Genomic DNA, 26104 nt, shown 5'->3' with positions numbered 1-26104 from the left:
AGGGAAAGCAATCTCCAATGATTCTCTATGGGCAAGTAATCCCCATTATTTCCTATGGGCAAGCAATTTCTTCTCTTTCCCTATGGGCAGGTAAATACTATGTTTCCCAAAGGGCAAGCAATCTCCAATGAATCTCTATGGGCAAGCAATCTCCAATGAATCTCTATGGGCAAGTAATCCCCATTATTTCCTATGGGCAAGCAATTTCTTCTCTTTCCCTACGGTCAGGTAAATACTATGTTTCCCAAAGGGCAAGCAATCTCCAATGATTCTCTATGGGCAAGCAATCTCCATTATTTCTTATGGGCAAGCAATCTCCAATGATTCTCTAAGGGCAAGCAATCTCCATTATTTCCTATTGGCAAGCAATCTCCAATGATTCTCTATGGGCAAGCAATCTCCATTATTTCTTATGGGCAAGCAATTTCTTATCTTTCCTTATGTTCAGGTAAATACTATGTTTCCCAAAGGGCAAGGAATCTCCGATGAATCTCTATGGGCAAGAAATTACCATTATTTCCTAAGGGCAAGCAATTTCTTCTCTTTCCCTAAGGTCAGGTAAATACTATGTTTCCCAAAGGGCAAGCAATCTCCAATGAATCTCTATGGGCAAGCAATCTCCATTATTTCCTATGGGCAAGCAATCTCCAATGATTCTCTATGGGCAAGCAATACCCATTATTTCCTATGGGCAAGCAATTTCTTTTCTTTCCCTATGGGGAGGTAAATACTATGTTTCCCAAAGGGCAAGCAATCTCCCATGAATCTCTATGGGCAAGAAATAACCATTATTTCCTATGGGCAAGCAATTTCTTATGTTTCCCTAAGGTCAGGTAAATACTATGTTTCCCAAAGGGCAAGCAATCTCCAATGAATCTCTATGGGCAAGCAATCTCCATTATTTCCTATGGGCAAGCAATCTCCAATGATTCTCTATGGGCAAGCAATCTGCATTATTTCCTATGGGCAAGCAATTTCTTATGTTTCCCTAAGGTCAGGTAAATACTATGTTTCCCAAAGGGCAAGGAATCTCCGATGAATCTCTATGGGCAAGAAATTACCATTATTTCCTAAGGGCAAGCAATTTCTTCTCTTTCCCTAAGGTCAGGTAAATACTATGTTTCCCAAAGGGCAAGCAATGTCCCATGAATCTCTATGGGCAAGCAATCTCCATTATTTCTTATGGGCAAGCAATCTCCAATGAATCTCTATGGGCAAGTATGCTTTCCCTATGGGCAAGTACTGTCCTTTGTTTTAGTACGTCCCAACTGAAAGGCCCATTGTGCAGCAAAACCTATTAAAAATACATACATACATACATACATACAGTGGAACCTCGCCATACGTGGGCGCGCCATACGCGGCCTTGAGCATATCCGGTGAAGCCACGGCGCGCGCTCGGGCCGGAAAGGGTGGCGCATCCCATTCAGTTGAATGGGCGCGTGCGCCTGTTGTGCCGCCCGCGAGCCCGTTGCGTCCCGCACACCTCCGCGCTGTCTTGCACGAGCCCCATTGTTTACAATGGGGCTCGTGCATATGCGTAAATTGCCATACGCGGCGGGATCCGGAAAGGATCCCCCGCGTATGTCGAGGTTCCACTGTACATATATTAAATGTAGATATATATATATATATATATATATATATATATAATATTTTAATATAAATATATTATATTTAATATTATATATATAAATAATTTTAATATATATGTTTATATAAATATATTCATAAATTATAAAATTATATAATGTATAATATATAAATATCATATTCAATATTATATTATATTTAATATATTATATAATTATATATATATATATAATATTAATTATATTTGTATATTTATATATTTATATAATTTTATAATTTATAGAATATGTTTATATATATATATATATATATATATATATGATTTAATATATATTCGACTTCACTTTATACACAAATTATATATATATATATATATATATATATATATTATTTATCTATAAAGTGAAGTCGGAGGCTTTCATGGCCAACATCAATCGATTTTTGTTTGTTTTTGGAGCTTTATGGCCATGCTCTAGAAGAGTTTCTTCCTGACGTTTCGCCGGCATCTGTGGCTGCTGGCATCTGCAAGTTTTATCTATACAACTTGCCCTTTTGGCCAAGAGACCGAAGCGCGCCCTTTTCGCCACAGGAGGGCGCCCAAGAGCGACCTTTTGCGGTGATGCAATGCCTCCCTCGTGGGCAAGTAGCCATATAGTGTGTGTGTGTGTGTGTGTGTGTGTGTACACAATTATATATACTGTATATGTATACATAACCGTGTGTGCAATATTATGTATGTGCGTGTATACATATATATGTGTGTGTATATATTTATATATTAAATTATATATATATATATATATATGTATGTATATATTTATATTTAAATGTATATGTAATATTATGTATGTGTCTATATGTATATATATATATATATATATAAAACTTTATATATATATATATATATATACACACACACACAATCATATATAATTATATATGTGTGTGTGTGTGTATAATTATATATGTGTATTTATAACTTTGTGTATATATATATATATACACACAATTATATATATAATAAATACTAATAATTATTACATAATAATAAATATAATAATAAATATAATTATTTATGTAGATATGTGTGTATAAATATATGTAATTATATATATATATGTATTTATAACTAATATAATTATTTATATATATATATCTTTATATAGATATATAGATATATATATACACACTTATATATGTGTATGTGTGTGTGTGTGTATAATTATATATGTGTATTTATAACTTTGTATATGTAATTATATATATGTGTGTGTGCAACATGACAACCAAACCCCTGTTGCAATGGCAGTTAAAGCGGTGTCAAACTGGATTAATTCTTCAGTGTGGACCTTGGCCTGAACGCATTGAATGCCTGCAAAGAGGCCTCCAAAGCAGCAGACGGCGATGATAGGAAGCTATTTGAAACAGTTTGCTCTCCCTTCCTTTCATATAATCTCCTTTTCCTTGATAGGAAATGACCTTTTGTTTTGGGGAGTGCTGCATGTCTGAAAAGGAAGACACGTGTCTTTTATTTTTGCATGCATGCAGAAGGTGCAGAGGAGCCCAAGGAGTTGCATGTTTCCCCCTTCTTCTCCCTTTTTGCAAAATAAAATATTAAAACCAAATAAAAAAGTGAGTCGTAGAAGATGGGAAAGAAGAGCAAGAAAGAGAAGAGAGTGAAAGGTGCTGAGAAAACAGCAGTCAAGATGGAAAAGAAAGCCTCCAGAAGAGCCAAGAAGGAGGAGGTCAGCCTTGGACTGCAGCTCCCAGCATCCTTGCATCCATTCCTATTTTAGCATGATGCACAATATAGGGTTCATTGGTCTTTGCAAATATAGACCTGTTTGTTTCTTAGCATGGCACTTGACCAAAAACCTTTTTTTGGTGGATGATGTTTTAGCAACACCGCAACCCCAGTCCATGCTTTAGTGTGTCTCTTTTGTTCTTGGGTGCCTTCTTTCTCTCTGCTTAGCCATCGTTTCTTATTTAAGTGCAAGACTAAAAATGTCCTTGCAAAGAGGTCTGCAAATGAACATTCATTCCCAGTTGCCTTTGGAGCTAAACAAACGCAGCCTGGCTTTTGATTCCACTGAGTTTTAAAACCTTTAAAACCAATTTACTAAGCCTCCTTTTGACAGTTTATTCCTCTACAAAAAAAAGAAGAGTTCTTCAAGTAGAGAAACCAAATCATAATCATTGAATTGATAGCCTATTAAAAGCATTTAGTGAGATGATGCATCTTCTGCGTCATTCGTCTATTTTATATTTCTATTTTAATATGAAGATGAGAAGGCAAAATGAAATTTGGAACAGGATAGACAAAAAAATGAACAAGGACGTTAATTGTTATATGTAATGGTATGTTATGTCATCTAATGTATAGTATGTAGTATAGGGCTTTTTCCTTGTTTCTATCTTGCTTATTGTGGACTATGTTTGTCTAAGTCTCATGGGACATAACTGGAATGGATGGATGGATGAATGAATGAATGGAGGGGAAAAGTGATGGGGTTACTTTCCAGATTTTCTGCCTAATCTTCAATATAAAGGCTTTTCCTTGCGCTTGGTGTTCCTAAACCTTATCACAGGTCCATGTGTTTCTTGCAGGAGGATTTGGAAGCCCTTATTGCTGAGTTCCAGACGCTGGATGCGAAAAAGACGCAGGTGCTGGAGACGCCTTGCCCTCCACCTTCCCCCAGGTAAGGATTCGCACCCAGGACCTGGATGCGTTTGTGCCTTTGAGGCACCTCTGGCAACCCCATATGGACTTATGGCAAGGGATACTAAGAGGTGTTATCTCTTCAGTAATACAGGTTGAATCTCCCTTATCTGAAATGCTGGAGACCCCAGAGGTGTTTTGGAATTGTAAGGGATTTTAGAATACCTCATTTGTGCACATATATATAAATGTGTGTGTGTGCTCGATATATATATATATGACAACCCCATTTATTAAGCAAGGAATATTCAGAAGCCTTATCTCTTCAGTAATACAGGTTGAATCTCCCTTATCTGAAATGCTGGAGACCCCAGAGGTGTTTTGGAATTGTAAGGGATTTTAGAATACCTCATTTGTGCACATATATATAAATGTGTGTGTGTGCTCGATATATATATATATGACAACCCCATTTATTAAGCAAGGAATATTCAGAAGCCTTATCTCTTCAGTAATACAGGTTGAATCTCTCTTATCTGAAATGTTGGAGACCCCCAATGCTGGATTTTAGAATTTTAGGGGATTTTGGAATACCTCTTTTGTGCACACACACACACGCACACGCACGCACACACGCACAATAGATATAGATACAGTATATACAAATATATGACTACCCCATTTATTAAGCGTGCAATACTCAGAAGCCATATCTCTTCAGTAATACAGGTTGACTCTTCCTTCTTCGAAATGCTGGAGACCCCAGAGGTCTAGATACCTATGTATGTGTATATATTATATATCACGCGTGTGTGTGTGTATATATATATATAGAGAGAGAGAGAGAGAGAGAGAGAGATTGAGAGAGAGAGAGATCTTGGAGATGGGATACAGGTCTAAACATGAAATCCATTGATGTTTCCTATACATACAAAATGGAGGTAATTTTGTACACAATATTTTTAATAATGTTGTGCATGAAATAAAGGCTGCATCCGCACTGCAGAAATAACCCAGTTTGACACTGCTTTAATTCCTTTGACCTAATGCTATGGAATCAAAATGACAAAGGTGCAGTTTTGTGAGACATTCAGCCTTTTCTGTCAGAGCGCACCAGTGCCGCAGTAAACGACAAATCCCAGATTCTGCATGATGGAGCCATGGCAGTTAAAGTGGCGTCAACCTGGATTATCTCTTTAGTGCAGATGCAGTCAGAGTTTGTGCAAAGAAAGCGAAGGTGTCACTCTCTCAGCCGTCCATGAAAAACGGTTTTGGAGGATTCCAGGTTTTGTAATTCCAGATTCTCAGTCAGAGAGCAGTGCCTCACCAGATTACAAATCCCAGGATTAGAGGATGCAATGATAGTTAAAGTGGAATGATAGCACTACAACTGTGCAATGTGAACAACCCTCAAAAGTCTTTTCTCTTGTTTGCCCATTTTCTTCTGCCTCCAGGCTCAATGCCTCTCTGTCGGCGCACCCCGAGAAAGATGAACTAATCCTTTTCGGAGGTGAATATTTCAATGGCCAAAAAGTAAAGTATTTTCTTTTTTCCTTTCATTCTTCCTTGCCTTGGTGATCTCGATCCGTTATCATTCCCTAAAGTGGCGATCTTAAGGATGTGTTGGATTTGCAACTCTGATAACGCTTTCTAAAGATTTTACTGACGGAACAATCTAACGGCATGAATAGTCTATTGATATATATGATTTCTTTGCTAAAGCCCAAAAGCTGGAAAGGAATTATTCTTGTGCCGCAATGTTCCTTCTGCCGTCAGGCGCCGTGGATTTTAATAAAAAGGGCCAAGAGTGATGGCTGAGCCTTCATCCATATTTCAGGAGTTCATCACTTTCAGGAGATGGATTCAGGCCCTTTTCTTTTATGCGCTCTTCTCCTTTTGCCATTGAGAAGCCACTGGTCGTCTTTCTGGCCAAAATGAGCACATCTCACCTATAAATTTTGCAAAGCGAGCGGCAGAAATTGGGAACAGAATAATTGCATTCTCAAATTAGTAAGATACTATTAATTGCTCCCCTTTATACTTCCCTCCTTTTGCTGGCTGGCAAAGACATTTTTATTTGAACTGGCGTTTAATTATTAATTGAAATGAAATGAAATTTTATTTATATACCGCCGTTCCTATGATCACGGCGGTTTACAACAGGTAAAATACAATACAATACAATTTGCGAGCAGCATAAAAAACATATACTACAATACAGCAATAATCCATCCTATACAATCAATAAAAAAGCAATCTAAAAGTACATTAAATAATATACAGCAACGAGAAAAAGACAGGACGTGTCCCAATCAATCCCTAATGAAAAAAAAAATAACTAAGCCCCTCTCTATCTCCCTCCCCCTAAAGAATCCCCAACAGCAGGACCAGGTGACAGTCCTTGACACTCCACCCTGATGGTATAAATGGCAGCCAGAGTCCCCTAGGCCGCCCCAGCCCGGGTGGAGGAGGGCAACGGCAGCGTCCTCTTCGGGGGGAGCCGGCGGGCCGGCTTTTGTAGGGGCCGCTCCCACCAGCCCCGCCCCCTGGAGAAACGCCGCGGCGGCGGCAGCAAAGTCCCTTGGGCCGCCCCTGCCCAGGTGGAGGAGGTTGCTGAGAGCCTTTTCATGGAATGTGTATGCTGTATTTTTAACTTTATTGCTATGTTTTGTAACTTCTAATAATTTGATATGGTTTTAATACTAATAAATTGATAGACAGACTGTAGTTATGCTGGTTCATATGGATGCAAACTTTAAAATACTGTGTTGATGGTTCCTTCTTTTCCCCTTTCTTTCTTCTTGCTTAAAATAATGCTTTGACATTTTTATCTGTCGCAAGCCCCAGGCTGTAAACTAAAAGAATAAATACTTTGCCCTTATAAGTACATGGATTTAAGTATTTATTAATTAAGATTTTTGATATTTATTTATTTATATTCGTTTTCAACTGTTGCAATTTCTTTTTTTTATTAGTAAATCATTTAATGAGCTTTTTAGATTTAGATGAGCTTTTCTGTTCTGACTTTAAAAAGTTCCCAGTTGACCTGCATCCTTTTTATCTGTGCATTGTACTGATGTCTTGTGATATAGGATGAGGCGCAAATATTGCAATAGATAAAATAAAGCGGAACGTGTATCCCTTGGGAACGCCTCGTTCTAGTGATCCCTCTTTCTCTGTTTTTTGCGGTATCTCCTTCAGACGTTCCTGTACAACGATCTCTTTGTTTACAACATTCGGAAGAACGGCTGGACGAAAGTCGACATCCCGAACCCTCCTCCGCGGCGCTGTGCTCACCAGGTAATGCCCCCCATCCTTTATGGAGCTCAGGAAAACAAGGAGGTAAATGGTGACTCCATCCAGTGGCATATTGGGCAAGTACACTTGTCCCTCCATATTGGCTAGGGTTAGGGGCACAAGACCCCCGTGAATATGGAAAAACCACAAATAACAGAAACACCAAGTTTTTAGACTGGAGAGGACACTTCTCTAGGAATCTCTAGGTCCTCCAGGGCAACTCTGGGGTCAACGTCTGACAGACACTGACCATAGAACTGCACCAGAGGAGATGCAGATGCCTAGTAGAGTGTCCTCTCTAGGCATTTCAATGCAATTTTTAGTTAAAGCTGATCATAGAGTTGCGCTGGAGGACCTAGATATTCCTAGAGAGGAACATATTAATCAAATCTGTGAATAATCAAAGCCGCAAATATGGGGGGATGAACGTATTTGTACAGTATTGCACTTCCTACCAGCCTGTTACTGGCATCTGCACATGTCAGTTTCCCTTATACCTTGTGTACATCCTTGGGTGCTGCAGAGGTTGGTATTCTCTTATACCCCCCACACCCTCCTTTCAAGCTCTCCTCCCCAGCTATTCTATACCTTGAAGGGAGGAGGCAGGACTGGAGAAGCATCTGGCTATGTCCCTGCAGACCGATGCAAAAGGGTTACAGCCGCACTGAGACTTCAGGAGGACCTTGGCAGATCTCAGTGCCAATGTTATTATTTTGCACCTGGGTCCAGGACCACAGCCAGATACTTCCCCACAAGGCACAGGTTGGCTGTTCAGGGGGACCTCAGAAGCTGTACAAAGAAATCCGGGGGATGGCACAAAGCTTAGCTTAGTATAGGTTTGCATGCAGAACTATTGTGCTACGCTGAGCTGTAAAGGCTTGCAAACGTTGTGTGTGTTGCGTTACTTTGCAGGAGATCGCACTATGGTTTTTTGTTTTGTTTTTTGCAGCAGGTAGTATTTTGTAGATGAGTGGATAGATTAAATTTACTGTATGTACTTGACTATAAGTCAAATGCTGGTTTTGGGGCCAAAAGTGTTGGTTATTACCTTTAAAGCCCTAAATGGCTTGGGCCCTGGTTACTTGAGGGAACGCCTCTCCCAACATAATCCACCCCGCACTCTCAGAACAACAGGTAAATTATTACTCGAATACCCTAAGGTGTGGTTGGCGACTACCCACCAAAGAGCTTATACGGCTGTAGTGCCTACGCTCTGGAATGCTCTTCCAGAAGAGATCCGCCTCACTGGTACAGTGGAAGCCTTTAAAAAGGCATTGAAAACCTACCTCTTCCAACAAGCTTATCCTCCCGATTCCTTGTAATAAAGTATCCCCCAAACTGCTTGATTATGTATTATATATATTTTATGTTTTTAAATACTGCTGAATTCATGTTTTTAGATAATATATTGGATTGTAATTTGTCTTACTGTTTTTAACGTGCTTGTATTGTAATATGACATTGGTCATTATTTAAACGCTGTACACCGCTTTGATCTACAAGGAAAAGTGGTATATAAATAAACTATTTATTATTTATTTATTTTATTAAAATTGTGGATTTTGATATGACCCGTGGATAAGTCGAAGGTAAAACTTAGGAGCATGTAACAAGGGATGTAAAGGGTGAAGCAAAGGAAAACAAGGCTAAAGACCTTACAAAATACCAGCAGGCATAACTGTTTGTGCTCATACTAAAGTCTGGATGGATGAGAGAGCAGAAGAGGGTCAGAGCTTCCAAGGCAGACTGCACTCTTGGTTTTCACCAGGAGACAAATAATAAAATAATAAAATATTTATTTCTAGCCCGCCTTTCCAATGATCAAGGCGGATTACATACACATGCCAGTACAGCATACCAATACAATATAAGACACAATAAAAACAGCATGGTTCCTTTTCTTTTATAAGAGTTAAAAGTACAGTACTTGGATAAGTCGACTTAGGTTTTTTGGATACATTTTTTGACTACAATTTCTAGACTTATTCATGAGTATATACAATAATTTATATGGCTCCATGTTATGGAGAACTGTAGTCTCTTGTGGCACCAGAGCTCCGCAACACACTCTGCATCAGGAATGTGATGCTGGGTTACTTTGCAATTGCGGGGAAAAGGCAAATCCTCCTGCAAAATTCTGCCTATCATAAAGGGTGGTGTCCAGTAGATGGCAGTCCCGAAACCTGTGTTGGTTTGCAAATCTGCTGTGAGGTCTGAGCAGAAGTGACTGTAATGCAGCCTGCTCCAGCTCAACACTTTGGTTGGGGATTGTGGGAGTTAAGCATCTAAAACATCCGGGTTGTGGAAGATTGCTTTAGGACCTTCAGACTTGGTGGAGAGGGACACCCTACTTAGCCCATTCATTTTACGTTTTCTGCAAATTTCTTTTTTCATATTTTGTTCTTTCTTTCTTTCTTTCTTTCTTTCTTTCTTTCTTTCACAGGCCGTGGTGGTGGCTCAGGGCGCTGGGCAACTTTGGGTGTTTGGCGGGGAGTTTGCTTCTCCGGACGGGGAACAGTTTTACCATTACAAAGATCTGTGGGTCTTGCATTTGGCTAACAAGACCTGGGAGCAAATCAAGTAAGTGCATCATTCTGTATCCGTTTGAACTAGTGCATTCCATGTCCATGCAGCATTGATTCTGTTCCGAGTTCTAGCCCAAACTTTAAAAGGCTTATCCTAAATGCTGGACCTATTTTTGAGGGGTAAGATCCAGCACCTTTGGGCTCAAACCAGAAGGATTTCACCACTACATGTAGGCCATAGGCCACCACTGGTTTTGGAAACACAAGGAGTCCTGGGTATCACCATCACCATTGCCTCAGATATACTGCTCCAAACACTCTCTGGTCTTGCCTAAGTTTGGAAGATAAGAAAGTCATTTCCAAATTATGGTGGCCCTAAGGTGAAGCTATTATGGGGTTTTCTTGGCAAGGTTTATTCAGAGGGAGTTTGCCATTGCCTTTCTCTGAGGCTGAAAGCATATGACTTGCCCAGCGTCACCCAGTGAGTTCCATGGCTGAACTGGTCTCCAGAGTCATAGTCCAACACTCGGACCACTACACAACCCTGGCTCTGACCTCTTTCCTATGCTCCTATCAAATGTGCTTTCTCCATTTTTCTAGAGAGAAAGACCTTACCTGGAAATCTTAAAGTTTAAGGATTTTATGGGGGAGAGAACAGTCTTTCAAACCTCCTGGTCTTCACCCGCTTCTCTTTCTTTCTGTTATATACTGGGCCCAATTTTTGCTCAGTTTTTAAAACTCTTTTGGCTTCTGCAAAATGCAGTCAGAATATCAGAAGAGGAAAGTAGCAGAAAAGGTTTTATTTTTTCCTCCCCTTTTTCACACTCAGCCAGAATCTCGTTCAAACAAAGGCAGACGGCCGCCCACACAGACTTTCTCATCATCGGCACAGATGTCGGCGCTGTGCCCAGGGAGGGGGTGGGCGTTGCGTTTTGCGTCGGATGAATAAAACAGAGCGGAGGGGGCCATGGAGGGCCAAGAAGGAAAGGGGTCAGTATCCCCTGAAGAAAAAAGGGAGTGGACAGAGAAGTGTTTTTTCCAGTGCTCCAGTGCAACTCTATGGCCAACTTCGGGCAAAATTGCACTGGAGGACCTAGAGGTTCCTAGAGAGAACTTATTCATTAAATCCACGAACAAGCAAATCTGCAAAAGCCAAAGCCGCGAATGTGGAGGGCCGGCAGTATTTTAAGTGGGATCTCAATATCATCACTGTTGTCATTGTCATCAAAAGCTCTATGGCCAATAAATTTCCCGTAGGAGAGGCATTTTGACCTTTTAGGATGGGAAGAAAAACCATGCAAAAGCTGGAAAGGTACCTAACTATGGGGTGGTGCAGAAGGGGACATGGCTACCCATGGAAGCCTGGAGGACTGGATTCAGATTTGGGGCCAAAGTTTCCTATGCCTGCCCTTAAAGGTGCAAAACAAGGAATGGATGCTATCTGGACAGTAGGCTTTCCCTCCCTTCTCCTCATTGCTGCTCTTGGCTTCTGTTTCAGGGCCTCTGGAGCTCCTTCGGGTCGCAGTGGACACCGGATGGTAGTTTGCAAGAGGCAACTGATTGTCTTTGGAGGATTCCACGAAAGTGCAAGGTCGGTCTGCCGTGTTTTTCCTTCATTTGGGAAAAGCTTGCCTGAGGCACCTCGGGCCATCTCCCCCATATAATTTCCTGATACAAAACACAAAAATCTAGCACTAAAAGAAGCCACATTGGAACATCAACGTCCGAACTTAATCCAAAATGAGTAACAACTGAATTGATAAAAATATTGAATTTAAAGTTTTTGTAATGCAATTTAGTGTCTTGCAGTATAGGGCCATTTTCTGTTGCTCTAAATGAAGAGCTGGAGAGGGTGATTGATTGTTTATAGCCATAGTGCCATCACAGTGCAGCAGACAGAAATTCAGAATACACACACACACACACACACAGATTAGAATGGTGTAGCTTTTATATTTTATAAAAACTGATAAGAAGAGAATCGCTGCATTTGAAATGTAGTGCTGGAGGAGTTTTGTGGACACCGCAGGCTGCAAAAAAGACAAATAGAGTTGGCCCTCCATATCCCTGGGTGCTTCATCCACAGATTTGACCATCCACGGCTCAAAAATATTCAAAAACATATAAATTCCAGAAAGCAAACCTCAATTTTGCTGTTTTATGTACTATTTTACTACCCCAATATAACAGAATGTAATTAAATGTGATTTTACTACCCATTGAGCAAATCGAGGTCGAGTTCTCTCTAGAAACCAAGATGACTAAGCTGAGATTGTCATATTTTGGGCATATCATGAGAAGACAAGACTCAGTAGAAAAGACAATAATGCTTGGTAAGGTGGAAGGTAATAGGAAAAGAGGAAGACTGCATTCCAGATGGATAGACTCCATCAAGGAAGCCGTGGCTGCCTTGACTTTGCAAGACCTGAGCAGAGGTGTGGAGGATAAGGGGACTTAGAAGTCTCTCGTTTGTCGGGTTGCCATAAGTTGAAGCCCGTCAAGTATTCATGGATCTGTGGATACTCAACTCCATCAAAGATCCATGGATACGCCATCGGCTTATCTATAGATACTCAACTCCATCAAGGAAGCCATGTCTGCCCTGATTTTGCAAGACCTGAGCAGGGTTGTTGAGGATAAGGAGACTTGAAGGTCTCTCATTTGTCAGGTTGCCATACGTCAAAGTTGACTTGATGCTGGCAGTTAACAACAACCATGTTTTGTAGTCCTCAGACAATGAACAAACCTGGGAAAATTAAGTGACATTTACCATAAAACATTTCCTTCCAGAACAAAAGGTGCACTAACCCTTTCCTCCAAAATAAAACCTAGTATACAAAAAGCTTGTAAGCAGAGAAAACTATGCTATTGATCCCGGTAAATTTTATTTCCGGTGCCTAGCTCTTGTTTTTTAGCAGCCGGAGCAAGTTTTGCAACCTGTATAGTAATAAAAATATGACTGGCTTCTGGCAATGTACATATCTATTCCAAGGGGAATCTGGTTGACAAATGACAAGGGATGCAGGCAAGAAATTTATGCTTGAGGACTTATATAACAGGCAGTTTAATAAATAGTAGAAGATATCCTCAGTTCCACCAAACTCGCAGATGCAAAATGGTTGGCTGCTACAAGTGCTGCTATTATTATTATTATTATTATTATTATTATTATTATTATTATGCAGTAACTAAAAAGTAAGGAAATTCATGTGTATTCTATCTGAAATGCATGGTTACTCTGGGGGAAGCACGAAGCACAAAATGACACTTTGGGACTCCTAACAGTATGGAAACCTGACCCCTTGGGATCATTTTAAGGCTCTGCCAAATGCACATCTCCACCACACTTTTATAATTATGACCTATTGCTATTCCTCTGGACAGAGATTACATCTACTACAACGACGCTTTTGCTTTTAATCTGGACACCTTTGCCTGGTCCAAACTGGCTCCCTCTGGACTGGCCCCAGCACCAAGATCTGGTTGCCATTTGGCTACCACTCCTGAAGGCAATATTGTCATCTATGGAGGCTACTCTAAGCAGGTGAGCATTGTCTTTTTCGCATCTTTCCTTTTAGGGCAGGGATGGGCAACTGCCAGAGTTTGAGGAGGACCTCCATGACACCTTGGAGGCTTGCAACTCCCCCATTACCTTTTTTAAAGTGTGCATTTTGCCTTCAAGTGTGCAACTCTAGTTCTAGTCTTCTTCTGATGTCTTGACTTGTTGTGTGCGCCTTCAAGTCATTTCCGACTTAGGGCAACCTTAAGGCGATCCTATCACATCTTAGCAACTTTCTTCAGAGGGGATTGCCATTGTCATCTTCTGAGGCTGAAAGTGTGTGACTTGCCCAAGATCACCCACTGGGTTTCCACGGCCAAGCAGGGATTTGAACTCTGGTCTCCAGAGTCATAGTCCAACACCCTCAATCCTCAGAAGTGGTTGTGCCAGTTCCTTCTTCTGAAATAGAGCCTCCTGTACTTGGTTTTCATTGGCAGTGTCCCATCCAAGTACTAACCAGGGCTGAACCTGCTTAGCTTCCAAGATCAGACAGGAATATGGTGAATTTCGGGCAATCTGTACTTGGGTGATCATGCCTATATTGTGTTCTTATGTGCCTTGTTGTCGACTTATGGCGACCCCATGAATTTCATAGGGTTTTCTTAGGCAAGGAACCCTCAGAGATGGTTTTCCCAGTCCCTTTCTCTGAAATAGATCCCCCAGCACTTGGCATCAGTTGGTGGTCTCCCATCCAATGTCTAACTAGGGTTGACCCTGCTTACTTTCCAGGATCGGATGGGAATCTGGTGAATTTAAATCACTCCTTACTGGGGTGATAATGCCTATAGTGTGTGACTGATGAATTTAATAGGATTTTCTTAAGGAATGCCCAGAGATGGTTTTTTGCCACTTCCTTCCTCTGAAATAGAGCCTTCAGCACCTTAGTAGTCTCCCATCCAAGTACCAACCAGGGCTGACCCTGGTTAGTTTTTTAGATCATGCTATGTTTTGCTTATTTATGTTTGTATGTGTTTTCCTCCTTTTCCATTCCTGCGTACTAAATCGTGATGCCCTGTGGCTATGCACCAAAAGGTTAGAGAAGAAGGTCATTAAATTTGAGCTTCCTAGCAAACCCAGGCTGAAAGAGAGAGACTGGGAGAAAGAATGAAGAAGGCACATTGCTCAGTCAATGGCAGTGAATTCTGGAACGCTGCACACTTTTGAGTCAGGGGTCTGTCTGTGTCTTCCACCAAACCCTATGCATCCTCGTCGTCCTCTTGGTCCCTGGCTCTTCCGTCTTCGGTTGGAAATAAATAGCATTTTTAAAAAATTGCTGCCTGCCTGCAGAAGAAGAAGAAAAAATAATAATATAAAGGTGCTTGTTGCATAACAGCAGGAGAGGCAAGCTAGCAGGCTGCGTTTGCCCCCTTCTTTGTTACTGTTGGAGAGAAAGCAAACAAGTGAATTTTGGGGTTGGAAGGGGACGGCTGTTGTTCTGTTTCTAAGAGACAGGGTTTTTTTAATTGTTTTAACAGCCATTTTTTCCTCATTAGTTTGCTTTTGCTCTATTGTGCAGGCTCGGTTTAATTTGGATTTAAAATTCTGCATGGATACCCCTATGAATATGAGATGTCCCACCCAGCCCTAAGGCATCAACAGTCCCCACCATTCTGTTTCATTTCCCTCTGCATCTTTCCCCCCACTTCATTGACCTCCAATCCATAAACTACTGTAGGGTTGAGAATCATAGAATAAAATGCTAGAGTAGGAAGAGATCCCAAGGGTCATCCAATCCAACCCCATTCTGCCTTGGAGGAAGACAGTCCAAGCACTCTTCACAGATGGCCATCCAGCCTCTGTTTAAAAATCTGCAAAGAAGGAGATTTTTCTGCTTCCAAAAGACTTTTCTTCTTCCAGAAAAGGAGATTTCCACCACCTTCCAAGGCAGCAGCATCTTCCACTGTTGAACAGCTCTTAGCCTCAGGAAATTCTTCCTAATGTTTATATTTTTCTATAGGTACATTGCTATCGGCATATATCTAATGTGAAATTCATGTATGTTTGCATCTCCTTTATGCACCTAGCCTGAACAGAATTTTATATGGAATATTTTAAAATAACTCTGAGCATGAAAGGAAGTTAGTGTACATTGAACCGTCAGAAAGCAAAGGTTTCTCAGCCACCCAAGAGGACCACTTTGGATTTTGGAATATTTTGGATTTTGGAGTTCCGGATAAGGGAGACTCAACCTATGTAGTATTTCTTGGCTCCGTTTGTACCTCTTCTTTCCCCCATAGATGGGAGTCAAGAAAGCATAACAGGAATGTTGTAAAGACTAGAAGGCAACAGATGAGTAGTTTTTGAAAGTGCTAATGCTAAATTAATTTTTGGGACATCGATAGAGGTACAAATCTCATGATATAGTGGTGTAAAATGCATAGCTTCTGCTGTTCTTGTAATGAAGAAGCCTTTTTTAACCGAACTGCTTCTTGCTTTTTAGAGAATTAAGAAGGATGTTGACAAAGGTACCCTCCATACAGACATGTTCCTGCTGAAGGCTGAAAGCTCAGGTAAGCTGAATTGTTCTTTGCCTCCAGGTGGCCATGAATAGGGTTGGAGTCTTGCCATAGTGGCTTGGCTCACTTGTGAGATATCTGGGATCTTGGCTATTCAGGTATCTTGCATTCGGTATGTAGAAGTGGGTGGTTTCATGTCAGGGTTGCAAGGCACAGGGACAAGTTTCACAGAGAGAATCCAAATCTTGCTTGGATGGAATGAAACAATTTAAAATAATTTATTGCGGGCCATAAATCCAAGCCATAAATTGGAGTCAGTCTGAAGGTACATAAAGATGTTGAGAGTGAGCATGGTGTAGTGGTTTGAGTGTTGGACTAGGGCTCTGGGAGACCAGGGTTCGAATTCCCATTTGAACACAGGGACCCAGTATGTGACCTTGGATGAGCCACACTCTCAGCCTCAGATGAAGGCAATGACAAGCTGCCTCTGAATAGATCCTGCCAAGAAAACCCATGGTAGTTTCATTTTAGGGTCACCATAAGTCAGAGGTTGCAGCTATACTGTAGAAATAATGCAGATGGGTGTCCTTTTAACTGCTATGGCTCCATCCTACAGAATCCTGGGATTTGTAGTTGGCAGAAAAGGTGACAGATCTTGTAGAACTGCACATCCAGGGATTCCATAAGAATGACTTGAAGGCACCTAACAACCCTTGGAGGGTCCCATGGGATGAAATTGCTATACTTGCCCACCCTATATTAATTGGAGCAGCCAGCAGTTGAACCTGGGACCTTTTGAATGTGAAACGCTTGTTCTTCCAATGAGCTATTGACCCTCCTTTAGAGACTTTGCACTTTCAAAGATGGTACCTTTCCAAGATGGTACCCATCTGCTTCCCATCTCCCCATCCCTTTTCCTCTCTGACATTTCCCAGACAAATGGACATGGTCTCGGATCAACCCTTCTGGTGTGAAGCCAACACCCAGGTCTGGCTTCTCGGTGGCTGTGAGTCCCAACCACAGGTCCCTTCTCTTTGGTGGGGTTCATGACGAGGAAGACGAGGAACGGCTCGAGGGAGACTTCTTCAACGATATTTATTTCTATGACCTGGCAAAGAATCGGTGGTTTCCTGGACTCCTGAAGGTGGGGAACGATGGATGTGGTTGCTCCTTCGGTTTGCTGCTCTGGTGAAGGCACCTTGGCTTAGTGGCTGCTTGTCAGCCTCTGTCTTCCCATCTGCAAAATGAGGATAATGCCACTGACTTAACTTACTGGGTTGCAAAGATTGCAATGGCGTGATGCATGTGTGATATTGCTTTGAAAACACTTTAAAGCGGTGATGGACAACTGTTGCAGGATAAGGGTCTGCAGCCCAGGTTTTAATTGGATATTTAATGGAGCTATCCAAAGTGCTAATGGTAATTGTAAGTTTGTGTACACTGAATCATCACAAAGCAAAGGTGTCACTATCTCAGCCATCCTTGAAAAATTTTGTGGGAATATTTTGGAATTCCAGATAAATGAGACACAAGTTCTCTCTCTCTCTCTCTCTCTCTCTCTCTCTCTCTTAATTGGTTGGATTAGTGTAATGGATGTGCTCCTTCTTAATATGGAATAAGTTTGAATGAATTTTAAACTGTTCTAACACTTGTTTTTAAGTGGATTGTTGTTTACCTATATGCTCAACTATAAGTTGACCTCATGTATAAGTCAAGGGCAAGTTTTGGGGCCAAAATTATGGATTTTGCTATGACCCATGGATAAGTCGAGGGTAAAACTTAGGGCATATAGCAAAGGATCTAAAGGATGAAGCAAAGCAAAACAATGTCAAAGAACTTACAAAATTCCAGCAGACAAATTCTTTGCGCTTAGTCTTAAGGCTGGATGGATGAGAGAGTCGAAGAAGGTCAGGGCTTCCAGGACAGATTATACTCCTGCTTTTCACCAGGGGATGGTTCCTTCTTTTAAATAAGAATTAAGATACTGTACTTACATTGACCTGTGGATAAGTCGACTCAGGTTTTTGGGGTCAACTTTTTGGCCTAAATTTCTAGACTTATACATGAGTATATACAGTAATGCTTTTTTGTATTAGGGGTTGTTTTAGCTGGATCTCATAGCAGAGAAAAGCAGAATATTAAATAAATAATTTTTCCCCTTGTAACTCCCCTCGTTTGTCATCCAAAGGGCCCAAAGTCTGAGAAAAAGAAAAGAAGGCGAGGACCAGCGATGGAAGATTCTCAGGCGGGCGATGGAGCTGAGGGGGAGTCACCTCCAAGCCCAGTAGAGATTGTAAAGGAGGTGGTGGCAGAGGATGGGACAGTCATGACCATCAAACAGCTGGTCTCGGTCCCTGCGGAGGAACCTCAGAGCTCAGAGTTGGAGGACGAAGAGGACGCAACGGTAGATGAGGCCTCTGGTCAGCAGGTAGAGCCATGTCCACGCTCAAACTCCATGCTGGCGGTCAAGCATGGGATGCTCTACGTCTACGGTGGGATGTTTGAAGTAGGAGACCGCCAGTTCACTCTCAATGACCTCTACGCCCTTGACCTGCACAAGATGGAAGAATGGAAGGTCCTTGTGGAGATGGATCCAAGTAAGTTGAAGCAGACTTCTCTGTTTTCCTTTGAGTGCTTATTTCTTGGGCTGGGATATACTGTATATACTCAACTATAAGTCAACCTCATATACAAGTTGAAGGCAGGTTTTGGAGGCAAAATTATGGATTTTGATATGACCCGTGGATAAATCAATTGTAAAACATAGGGGTATGCAACAAAGGATCTAAATAATGAAGCAAAGGAAAATGATGTCAAAGAACTTACAAAATTGTGGCTTGGATGGATAAGAGAGTAGAAGGGGATCAGTGCTTGCAAGACACATTATGCTCTTGCCTTTCACCAGGGAATGGGTCTCTTTTTCATAAGAATTAAAGTACAGTATTTACACTGACCCATCGATAAGTCAACCCAGGTTTTTGGGGTCAATTTTTTTGACTAAAATTTCTAGACTTATACATGAGTATATACAGTATTTTCTTCTTATGCTGTGCAATGGAGAGCTTGGAAAAGGGTTTTTTTCACTTTCCCAGGCTACAATTCTCAGGAGCCTCTAGATACTGGAAATTGTAATCCCATACTTTGCAAAATTTGGTGCTGTAGCAAAATCTATTGTTGGCTGATGTGTGTGTGTGTGTGTGTACTGTACACACATACTGTAACTGGAGAAGCATGACTCTCTACATCAGCAGATCACAAACTTCAATCCTCCAGATGTTTTGGATTTCAGCGCCCAGAATTCCCAATTGCTGACCAAGCTGGCTATGGCTTCTGGGAGATGAAGTCCAAAATACCTGGAAGACTAAAGTTTGGGAATCGCTGCTCTACATCATCGCTCCACCAATAATAATAATAATAATAATAATAATAATAATAATAATAATTTGTTTTATTTATATACCGCTATTCCAAAGATCATAGTGGTGAACACTAACCTGGGAGTCACAGACTTTTCTCCTCCTTTCCCAATGATTGTCTGTGGGATGTGCCTAGGAGTTGCCTTGCACAACTAGCGAGTGGAAAATAAGGTCTGAAGCTGTGTCTTTGTTTTTGGGTGCCTAAAGACAGCCTGATGGGTCCTGGGTGTACTCCCGTGGCCAGAGAGGGAAGACCTGCACCCAAGAGCCTTCTGCATTCAGTGCAAAGACATTGTGCAAGGATCTACAAGATACCTCCTTCTGCAACTTCTTTAAAAATAATTAGGCAGGAGTACCTGAGGTTTGAGAGCCAATGTGGTTTTGTGGTTTGAGCATTGGACTAGGACTCTGGAGACCAGGATTTGAATCCTGGCTTGGGCATGCAAAACCACTGGGTGACTTTGGGCAAGTCCCACTCTCTCAGCCTCAGAGGATGGGAATGGCAAACTCCCTCTGAAGAAACTTGCCAAGAAAACCCCGTGATAGGTTTGCCTTAGGGTCTCCGTAAGTCAGGAACAACTTGAAGGCTTGCAACAACAAACCTGAGGTTTACGCTACTGGGCACCACCCAAGTCTGCAGTGACCAAAAACTATTGAGAGGGAAAGCAGGGAGCAACCGCAAAGGCCTTGCATCCCATTGAACGTCTGCTGGTGACCTTTCGTACAGCAGTTCATGAAGTTCACTGCCATCAGACGCATTCCTAGAAGCCTTCTGCTCTGAGACCAGCCAAGTTTAATTTTATCCAGTGACTGATGCTAGCTGAGGACAAAAGCCTATTTAGGATGACACAGAGACAGGTGACGGTGGCGCAGCACGCAGCTGAGGACAGTTTTCATCCTGGAACTGTGAATGGCTTTGAACGTACTGTACACACATAGAGACACACACAAGCTAATCTTGGTCTGCTTTAATCCCTGGGAAAACTTTTTCCCCCTCTGCCCCCTGGGGTCCTTAAGCTGTCTGGCCTTGTGCGTGTCTGTATCTTGCAGCAATAGACTTAATTGGACCAGCGTCATCGCAGGGGGTGTTGAACTTCATTTGCTCCTTTAATTTGGGCTGAAGCGATGTTGACACACAGCGTAGGCTGTTGTTCACACCCACACCGATCCGTTGCTTGAATTATGGAGGGAGGATGAGAGTATGCTTTGAGTGCATCTACTCAAAGTGCAGTTTGCATCTAGAGTGCATCTACATTGCAGAAATAGTGCAGTTTGACACCACTTTAAGTGCAGTAGCTCCATCCTATGGGATTCTGTAGTCTCTGTGGAGGCATGCCATGGTTCACCAAACTACCATATATACTCGACTATTTAGTCGACCTCATGTATAAGTCAAGGGCAGATTTTGGGGCCAAAATGGTAGATTTTGATATGTCCCATGGATAAGTCAAGGGGCAGGTAACAATGTATATAAAGCATGAAGCAAAGGAAAACAATCCCAAAGAAGTTACAAAATTCCAGCAGCCATAACTGTTTGTGTTCGCACTAAAGGCTGGATGGATGAGAGAGTGGAGAGGGATCAGTGCTTCCAGGACAGATTATACTCTTGCGCTTCAGCAGGGGATGGCTCCTTATTTTTAAAAAAGAGTTAAAGTCCAGTACATACATTGACCCATAGATAAGTTGACTCATTTTTTTTGTGTCAATTTTTGGACTAAAATTTCTAGATGTATCCATGAGTATATACAGTACAAACCCCATAATTCTATAGGATTCAGCCATGGCAGTTTTTGTGGTGTCAAGCTGCATTATTTCTACAGTGTAGATGCATCCCTTGTTTGTACACTCATCAATTTCTTCAATTTTAATCAAACCATCTTCCCCATTCTAGTACTTTTCTTAAAACAGCAGAAAAGGCTGTTTTAGGAGGTGGTCATCTCTGTACTAAAAATCAGCTTGTACTGTGCGGTCCAGATAAATAATGCAAACTGTGCGGCTCTATCTATGCAGCTTTTTCAGTGCATGGTTTACAACTCTTTTATTTATCTGGCTTCTGCTGTGCATCAGTTGTCAGTATAGAAAGCTCCTCATCTCGCTCGATCTTTTCAACTTTCCTGCTTCCAAAATGTCCAGGGATCCGTTGTCCACAACCTAAAAGTTATTTATCGCTGCACCTATAAAGACTAGTACCTTGATATATATATATATATATATATATATATATATTCATTCCAATTTGTGTCTTGTATTTTGGGCTGTTGGCCTTAGTGAGCCGCAGTTGCCCATAAACCTGGGTGCCAAGCCCAATTTCCTCTCCATTCTTCTCATTTTCACATTGTTTTCCCCACTTGCAGCATTTTAATTTTGTTTTAATCCTATTAGGTTCTTAGAGGACTCTTTTATCATGGAAAGGCAGGATATAAGTTACTTATGTAAAGACATGTAAATTTCAACCCATTTTGTAAAGTGTCTCCCACATCTTCATAGCTCAGCAAAGGGGTTTGCGTAACTTATTCTGCTTTGGGCTTTTCTCTTTAAAGAGTTTGAGAGGACCAGGTATCCCCCAGTGGTTTTATTAGCATGTTGTTGCTTGGCTCGTATTTTCTCTGACAACTCAGCCCACAAGACATGTTTAGGTTGTTTTCTATGGATATAAGCCTGCTTGCATCCTAAAATGTGAAGAGATGTTTCTCAGCTATGTCCCAACTGTAGTGGAGGGATGGGTGACAAAGACAAGAGATAGAGGAAATAATTTATTATTACTACTACTACTACTACTATTATTGGGCCTGGTCAATGGCTGCCCCTAAACATTGCAATTCCTTCCCCAAAGAGGTGACTAATGGCTCTGTTGTTTTAGCAAACCCATGCTGGTTTTAAAGGAGAGTGTTGTAGGGGAGGAAACACCATGAAATGCAGGAAAATGAGAGATACACTCATTGAATCCAAAGTTAGAAACTCTGGCTTCTCAAAAGAGAAACAGAAGAATCCGCTTGCAAAGAAACGTTTCCCAAAACGCGTCAGCAGGACAAATAACGGCACAACTTAACAGCATTTTGTGCCACTAAAACACCGGAGTATGTCTCTTATTTTCCTGGATTTTAAAGGAGCCGCTCCAGGTTTTTCAAGAGCTATCCGTGGTGTTGAAACTGTTTGGGAAGTTGTGTTCAGGTCCATGGATAGCTCCCAGAAAACCCAGACCAACTTCTGGAAATGCTTCCATGGAAACACAGCCTTTTGCATTGCATTGTGCGGCAAAATCCTTCCTGTTTAACCCTTGAGTTGGGAAGCTGAGATGCTGCCTTGCACTGAGTTAGACCCTTGGTCCGTCTAGCACAGTATTGTCAGTTCTGAGTGTTAGCAACCCCAGCTGTCCAGATTTTCAGGCATGTTTCATTCTTAACTCTACTTAAAAAACCGTGATTCACCCCAGAAATCCTTTTTTATTTAATCCCAGCAGGGGGAATTAAATTCAGAGGCTGCAGTGGGGATGCCAGGTCTTGAAAAGCTGCCTCCTTGACCAAGCGGAAGCAAAGTGAACCATGCAGCAAGGAAATAAGAGGAGCACTCGCCTCCTGGAAGTAGTGACGGCTGTTGTCCCTGCATGTCTACACTGGATAGAAAGGGAGGAACATAGGAAGGCGCACACTGTTACTGAGTCCGTCTAGCTCAGTATTGTTAACCGTTTGTGGCATAGTGGTTTGAGTGTTGGACTATGACTCTGGAGACCAGGGTTCGATTCCCAGCTTGGCCATGTAAACCTACCGCGAGACTTTGGGCAAAACCCATGCTCTCAGCCTTAGGAGAAGGCAATGGCAAACCTCCTATGAACAAATCTTGCCAAGGAAACCCCATGATAGGCTTGCATTAGGGTCTCCATAAGATGGAAACGACTTGAAGGCGCACATGTAAATCCATGGCACAAGTGGAGTTGCTGATGGCTGCTCAGAGAGGGCTTTCCAAAGGGGACCCTGTTGTTAAACTTGCCATTTTTTGCTTTTTTAAAAAAATGTCTGTGTTAGAAACTCAAGAATGGCTTGAAGAATCTGAGTCGGATGGAGAGGGAGAAGTGGAAGGTGCAGAAGGAGGGGAGGAAGAAGACGAGGAGGATTCGGATGATGATGAGAGTGAAGATGAAGATGAAGGTAACTACAGCAAAAAACAGACTGAAAAAGAGCACAGCTTTGAATTAATGTGTTTGCGTTTAACACATGAAATTTGTGGAATGACGTGGGCATAACGCTGTTCTATTTGCAAAGGAAACATGACTGGTAATGTTATTACCTTTTAATGTTTACCGAGCATCACTTTTTCGTAGGGGCTCAATTGGCGCCAGTGTTGCTTTCCTTCCGGCACCAAACTGGTTTTGTTTATTAAAGCCTTTGGGGCCCAACTGGTTTTATGCAAATCTACACAAGCGCATGGCTTTAATTCTGTTTAAGATACAGTACTTCAAGTTTTAACCTGCTTTCTTTTAACTTGTTAAAATAGTTTTAATCATGTTTTGTGTTTGGTTTTTTACAACATTGTTTTCAGTTGGGCAAATGGATTTTATTGTACGCTGCCCTGAGATCTTTAGGCAGAAGGCAGTGTATAAATATTTTAATAAATAATACAAATATACTCCTACAACTTTGGGTGGTCAGTTCGGCCCCATTTTTCTATTTTATACAATTGTTGCATTTAAAAACACAATGTATAAGTAATAATTCAATACTTTGAAAGAAATAATTCCTGATAGCCAACTTGAGTCCCTGTACTAGGAGGAAGGCAGGATAATAATAATAATAATAATAATAATAATAATAATAATAATAATAATAATAACTATTATTATTTAAAAATTATTCCATAGTCTAGAAGAGAGCCCACATGTTTTTAGGGGCTCCAGTAAGAAGTGTGTGTGTGTGTGTGTGTGTGTGTGTGTGTGTGTGTGTGTGTGTGTGTATATATATATATATATATATATATCCATCCATCCATCCCCTGGTGAAAAGCAAGAGTTTAATCTGCCCTGGAAGCACTGAACTCCTTCTCCTCTCACATCCATCCAGCCTTTAGCATGAGCGCAAATAGTTATGGCTGCTGTAATTTTGTAAGTTCTGTGGCATTGTTTTCCTTTGCTTCATCCTTTACATCTTTCATTGCGTGCCCCTAAGTTTTACCCTCGACTCATCCAAGGGTCATATCAGAATTCATAATTTTGGCCCAAAACCTGCCCTTGACTTACTGTATATATGAAGTTGACATATATTCGAGTATATATAATATTTCTACCAATGCTGCATTCAAACCAGTGTTGCTACACATCCAGAGGAACTGGGCTTGAGGTGGTTACATGCATCTGTCAAGGCTGAAGATGAGAACTGACGCCTGAAATTTAAATGTAGGAGTCAGTGCTCAAGTTAGCCATCTCCCCAGTGCCACCACCATCATTTCGAAGAGGAAAGTTCAGGTTCAAGAGAAGTCAGCATTTGTCAAGAGGACTGCTGCATCTGCTGGAAGAGGAGAGGAATGAAGAAGCAGCCTTCTCAGCTCCAAGAGGAAGTGAAACAAGGGCTCTGTCCATCCAGGAGAGCATCCTCCTTTCTCTTTCCCTTGCAGCTGAGAGTGGACACTTTTTCGTCTCTTGCATCCTGTCCTCGTTAGCCAATAATTGGTAGCAACAGCAGACCTTTGAGATTTGACTGCTGCTGCTGCTGTTGTTGTGTGTGTGGGAGTGGTACTAGACAAAGTAAATGACCCCTGGTGCCTCATCCAAAAGAAAACATGCATGCATAATATAATATAATATAATATAATATAATATAATATAATATAATAATATTGTGGGTAACACAGAGTTATGCATGCCTGTGTTACCCACAAGATTTCCAGCCCTTGTGAAGGCAGCATCTTCTTTGACCTGGAAAGGGAGAAAAGATGGCCTTTCTCTTGCAAGGCTGATGGTTTGTTTTCTTTCTCTTTCTGTCCTATTGCCCCACGAAAGATGAGGAAGAACACCCCGCCATACAGCATAATGAAAAGTACGCAGACTACCTCTCTCGGACGGAGCAGTACTGGGTGAAATTGGCCCGCCAGAACATGGGCCCCGATGCCAAAGAGAAGAAGACGGTGAAAGTGGGACATGCAATGGCAAAGGCCTTCTACGAAGGGTCTGCCTAGGTTAAGACTTTTTCTACCACTCATAATGAGTTTTGGTATAACGGTTGGGACTATTAAGAAGGTTGCCACCATATAATGCTAAATGGACCTGACATCTCCACCTCTTCTTCCTGGCCTTGCATGATGGGTTCTGTTTTGCCTGAAGAATGGATTCATCTTTTTGGACACTGATACTTTGCAACATGTTTGGCTGAATAAATATTTTTTAAAAAACAAAATGTTGGAAGGTCTTTTTTGGGGGGAGCAGTCTGTTGCAATTCAGGAATCTTACCAGAAGCTGATCTGCATCCCCTGGAGATGCTTATGATAACAGTTTTTCAGGAAGGCAAGGAAAACCAGTGTTTGTAATGAAGGCGTATGTGTGGTTGCAGAGTTGTCCGACAGAGATCCTGATAACATCATCAGAGGTACCAACAATGATAGTGGTCCATCAT

The 26104-nt window shown here is 41.5% G+C and overlaps 2 protein-coding genes across 4 annotated transcripts in view; one reads left to right on the top strand and one right to left on the bottom strand.

The window, feature by feature from the left end:
- The first annotated feature begins 3160 nt into the window (after nt 1-3160).
- KLHDC4 (kelch domain containing 4) lies at nt 3161-25871 on the top strand. Of its 2 annotated transcripts, none has more exons than XM_089476747.1 (12): nt 3161-3338; nt 4201-4292; nt 5707-5785; nt 7454-7552; nt 9993-10129; nt 11573-11665; nt 13459-13618; nt 16074-16143; nt 17025-17233; nt 18278-18686; nt 23528-23650; nt 25495-25871. In XM_089476747.1, exons 1-12 carry the CDS (start codon nt 3240-3242, stop codon nt 25668-25670), a joined length of 1746 nt encoding a protein of 581 aa, XP_089332873.1. In that variant the 5' UTR covers nt 3161-3239; the 3' UTR covers nt 25671-25871. The 2 variants fall into 2 exon arrangements, with proteins under 2 accessions (XP_089332873.1, XP_089332874.1); XM_089476748.1 differs by lacking the exon at nt 3161-3338 and adding an exon at nt 3852-3951.
- Nucleotides 14896-26104, bottom strand: part of JPH3 (junctophilin 3) — an 87408-nt gene continuing 76199 nt past the window's right edge. The window contains exon 6 of one of the 2 annotated variants that reach the window (XR_016271703.1): nt 14896-14914. The gene's annotated coding sequence lies outside the window, so the exon portion shown is untranslated. Of the gene's footprint in view, nt 14915-18511; nt 18641-26104 lie in introns of those variants that run through there. The other variant, XR_016271702.1, reaches the window with a different exon arrangement.

The sequence above is a fragment of the Sceloporus occidentalis genome, unplaced genomic scaffold (assembly GCF_023333645.1).
Source record: "Sceloporus occidentalis isolate IW3139 unplaced genomic scaffold, rSceOcc1.0.p SCAF_10, whole genome shotgun sequence".
Taxonomy (NCBI): Eukaryota; Metazoa; Chordata; class Lepidosauria; order Squamata; family Phrynosomatidae; genus Sceloporus; species Sceloporus occidentalis.
Note: the sequence above shows the minus strand (reverse complement) of the source record. Positions and strands in the feature narration are given on the sequence as shown.